General features: G+C 36.7%; 1 protein-coding gene across 1 annotated transcript; it reads left to right on the forward strand.

Annotated features, from left to right (window-relative positions):
• The first annotated feature begins 3,282 nt into the window (after positions 1-3,282).
• On the forward strand, positions 3,283-4,031 carry LOC149015117 (snakin-2-like). The gene is made up of 2 exons (XM_089155781.1): positions 3,283-3,504; positions 3,589-4,031. Exons 1-2 carry the CDS (start codon positions 3,357-3,359, stop codon positions 3,768-3,770), a joined length of 330 nt encoding a protein of 109 aa, XP_089011907.1. The 5' UTR covers positions 3,283-3,356; the 3' UTR covers positions 3,771-4,031.
• The last annotated feature ends 230 nt before the right edge of the window (positions 4,032-4,261 follow it).

The following is a 4,261-nucleotide window of genomic DNA, read 5'->3' on the forward strand; positions in this document are numbered from 1 at the left end:
TCAGCATATCCCTTCTTTTGTGGGTTTTGGATAAATCTTATGTTTATAAAGGTAACCCTCATTGATTGAGGACCCAGAATTAGGCAGCCCTTGTACCATATTGTATTTTTCTTAGGCTTCTGGCTTACATCAAACATTAAATTAAAATGCTGCCATACTGATAAGCTCCAGCTTCCATTCAACACTGAAAAAGAAAAAGCAGTGCAAAATTGAATGATTGCTAATAGTTATCAGGTATCTTCAAACAACCAATGTGATTTAGTCGTGAAATGAGGGTTAAGGCATTTAATATTTGTTCAATAGCTATTCAATATAGGGTGGGTTCCACTTCCATCACCATGAATTGTAAGATTTGCATTGGAAAGAAAATGGATTTTAAGTAAAATAAACAAAATTTTGATAGTGATATATTTCTGTAAAGATGGATCAGACCAAAAAAAACCATAGTTGGTAGTGGGTATCCTATCATTGTTATTATCATTCAATCATGTCTAGCTTTTATAAATAGTCCAAAGAAGTTGGAAGTGATTGGACCATGGATGATGGATGGATGTGTTCCAGTAATATACATCATTCATAATTTCAGTGATCATTGAAAGCATAATGCATAAAGTAGTTTTATTATAATTTCTCAGCTATGCTTATCTGCAGAAGTTAGAAGAACAGCTAAGCCAGCGTAAGTGTTGTTTCCAGAACACAGAGGAAAATGACAAAGGGTACCTTGGTGAAATTGGTTTAGCAGATCAAGAAGAGTTGAACCCAGCTGGGGCCAATCCTAGTAACCCCAGAGTGATGATTTTTTTTACTGAGAATCGAGTCAAATGTCAATTGATCAGGGAACAGAGAGAGTGAGGACAAAGGAGGACCAAAGTGAACGTTGTACGCTAACCAGAATGGATGTGGAAAGCTCACAAACAAGGCCACAAGGGAAATCAGAAATGGCATTTTACTTTTCACTGTTTGAGCTATAATGAAATTATGAAAACCAACAGTAGAGCTCTATAAAGCTCAGAAAACAGAGTACAGCCATGTATGGAAACCAACGAGCTTGGTTTTGGGTTAAGAAATTTTTTATGTGCGATACAATGGATTTGATTCTTCACTCTTCCACTTTTATAGATTACTGTTTGCTGTTTGTATATTTCACCACCGACTTTCCAGTCCCAAAACCAAGTGTCATGCAATTGCTGGAGCAGAGAAAAATATTTATCTAGAAGGATTAATCTATGAATGTAAATTTTTTTTCTTTCATTTTTTTTTAAAATTTTTGAAAGAAAAAGCTTATGTGATAATAGTAATAACATGTTCAAAGATATGTAAGATATACATTGCCTTTGTGATGATTTTAGGGCCATATTAGGGAAACACTTCAAAAGAAAATAGCTTTTAAAAGCTGAAACAAGCTTGGTTCAGGGGTTCAGAGCTTCAGGTAGTAGATTAAGGATAGCTTGCTCATTGTATCAAGTCTCTTGGATATGGCATGAGTTAAGTTGGGCATGATCTATATCTAAATGGATGCAAATAATCATAGCCTCTGAAAAATTATCACTTTTTAGCTGCCCCATGGCAATGACTTAGAAATTTTTTTCCCAGAAGAGGTGAAATATTGAACCATGCTGGTTTCAACTGAGGATTAAGATCTCCTGCACACATGTTAGATTAGGATAGTGAACAGAAATATACTCATGCATTGAAAGACATACATTGTTCATTTGAAAAAGGTTTTATGGGATCATGAAGCAAATCTTTGAACCCTGGTCGTGTAAGTCTCCGTTACGGCCTGTTTGGTTATATGAATCCAGGGATTTCAAAAGCTCTGGATTCATGGTTCAAAAAATTAACTGTTTGGTTCATTTCAAATCTATCGAAGTTCGTTGAGTTCCGTTGGGCTACTCCACGTGAATCCGCAAATTTCATCAATTTTATACTTATTGGGAATCCATGGATTTCACCCAATACCCAATAATGACTTAATTCACGTTTTTAGGCAAAAAAGTAAAATCCTTTGATTTCATAAATCCAAGGATGTTTTACAACAAAACATGTATAAATTTCCAATTCATGAATCCAGGGATTTGAAATCTCTGGATTCAGATAACCAAAAAGTCCTCCTTGGATCGGAAGATTGTTTATGGAATACTACACAATTATGTATAGTTCACACAAGGTAACAAGTAATGTAAACTCTATCGAGGGTAGGTCAATACCCAAACAAGGTTTAAAGTATCAATATCAATTATCATATTGGTGAGGTGATTTTAAGACGTGTATCATGTCATATCAAGTAGTGTATTGTATTGGTGAATGTAATTTAGTGCAATCTACTAGAGAGATGTGTTATATCATATTGATTATGTCCAATATGTATATGTATCGGCTATTATCATATCATATCAGAGACACTACACCTTTTATTTGTTCTTGTAAGTCAATTAAAGAAATATCTTACCAAAAGAAAAAAAGAAAAAAAAAGAATCAATTAAAGAAATGGGTCTAGCTCAAAAAAGGGAACCAATGCGGCGATGCGGCCCAACCCAGAGGGGAGGACGCCACCATTTGCATTTTTTTAGGTGTTGGTTGAAAAAGTAAATAAATAAATAAATAAATATAGAAATTAAAAAAAAAAAATATATATATATATATATATATTAACATGTAAAACGGGTGGTTGAGATTTCACGACCATCCGTTCCATTTGGAACGTACACAGTTCAATGTGCAACACTGAAGCTCTATCCCCAAAATCAGGGTCATGCTTCAATGTTGTGTATTGAGTTGCCTATGGTCGGGATTTAAAGTGGTAATCGAGATTGTATCTCAACCTTCCGTTTTATTTATTTTCTTTTTTTATTGGGTTTCAGTCGGTGTAGTTTAAAAAGTGAAAAAAGAAAAGAAAAGAAAATAAAAATGGGTGTCCGATCTGACCTTAAGCCTTAATTGCACAGCACTGAAGCCAAACGCCGAACACCAAACCTATCTGAGAGGTCCAGCTAGGTAGCTAACAGTCCTCTTATCCAGTTCCGGTCAATGGCAACTGATCTGACTCTGAACCAGAAGGATAATCTCGTTCGATCAATCTTCACTTTGTGATGAAATCAACTTCACCTTTATTTCACTGTCCAGTTCTGGCTGGATCCAACTCAAAGAAAAGATATTTCAATTATTGGCAGAGAACGATGGAGCTAGCTAGGTAACCTTGTATGGTTGTATGCCGCCTACCCTTTTCTCTCTCGCCCCACACGCTTGCTTGGAAGGCCTTGGCCCTATAAATACAGCATTCTGAGCCACCCATCAGCTCACACCGCCACTTCACAAAACAAAAAAATCTTGTCTTGAGTTTAATTTCCTTCTCCACTATGGCTGTTGTTACAAGGGTTCTTGTTGCTTCACTTCTTGTCTTCTCTCTTCTCCTTCTCCACCTCGCTGAGGCTGAACAAGTCATGCAAACATCTTCAACTACTCCCAGCACTGGCACACACAGCCCACCTCCTAAGATCACCATAGGTAATCAATCTTAAACCAAATTTGTTTTAATTGGTTCTAACATAATCTGTATAATACAAGTTTGATTTATGGTATTTCATGCAGATTGTGGAGAGGCATGTGTTGCAAGGTGCCAACTATCTTCCAGGCCCAGATTATGCAAGAGAGCTTGTGGGACTTGCTGCTTCAGATGCCAGTGTGTTCCTCCAGGCACCTCTGGTAACTACGACGCTTGTCCCTGCTACGCCAACATGACCACCCATGGCAACAAACACAAGTGCCCTTAAGAATTACAAAACCCTTCTTTCTCTTCTCCCCACAACTTAATAGTTATTATCTGTGGATGCGTGTGTGTGTAATGTAATAACCCAGTAAGACTACACCAGAGCCTTGCCTTCCCTTCCCTTCTCTTCTCCTGCCCTTACCCGTCTCTCTACCTTTCTTCTTCTGTACTTAAAACCTTCGTCTAGGTCTTATTGTACCTTGATGCTCCTATTATTATCTTATACTTATGTGTTTTATACAATCTTTTAAATAAAACTGAAGTTCAAATTTATCTTTTTCTTTCAAAATTTGGTCCCTACTGCAAGGCAGCGAGGGTGCTTTTTAGTTAGTGTGAAATATTAAACCTCAAATAAGAAGTGGAAGGAAGAAGTACTCATAAAACGGGCAAAAGATGGTCACAAACTCACAACCCCAAAATTTGGGATAAATTGCTCGTTTTTTAATGGCACCTCTCTCAAGACTCAAAAGTTGTTTTTGTTATCAATGTTATGGA

This window comes from Hakea prostrata, chromosome 5 (genome assembly GCF_041222555.1).
Source record: "Hakea prostrata isolate BN-2017 chromosome 5, UWA_Hpros_2, whole genome shotgun sequence".
Lineage (NCBI taxonomy): Eukaryota > Viridiplantae > Streptophyta > Magnoliopsida > Proteales > Proteaceae > Hakea > Hakea prostrata.

Excerpts from the sequence above, each read along its gene's own strand:
- LOC149015117 (XM_089155781.1), top strand. The coding sequence starts at position 3,357 with ATGGCTGTTGTTACAAGGGTTCTTGTTGCTTCACTTCTTGTCTTCTCT. Across the intron at positions 3,505-3,588 it reads ACCTCCTAAGATCACCATAG|ATTGTGGAGAGGCATGTGTT; the intron begins GTAATCAATCTT and ends TATTTCATGCAG.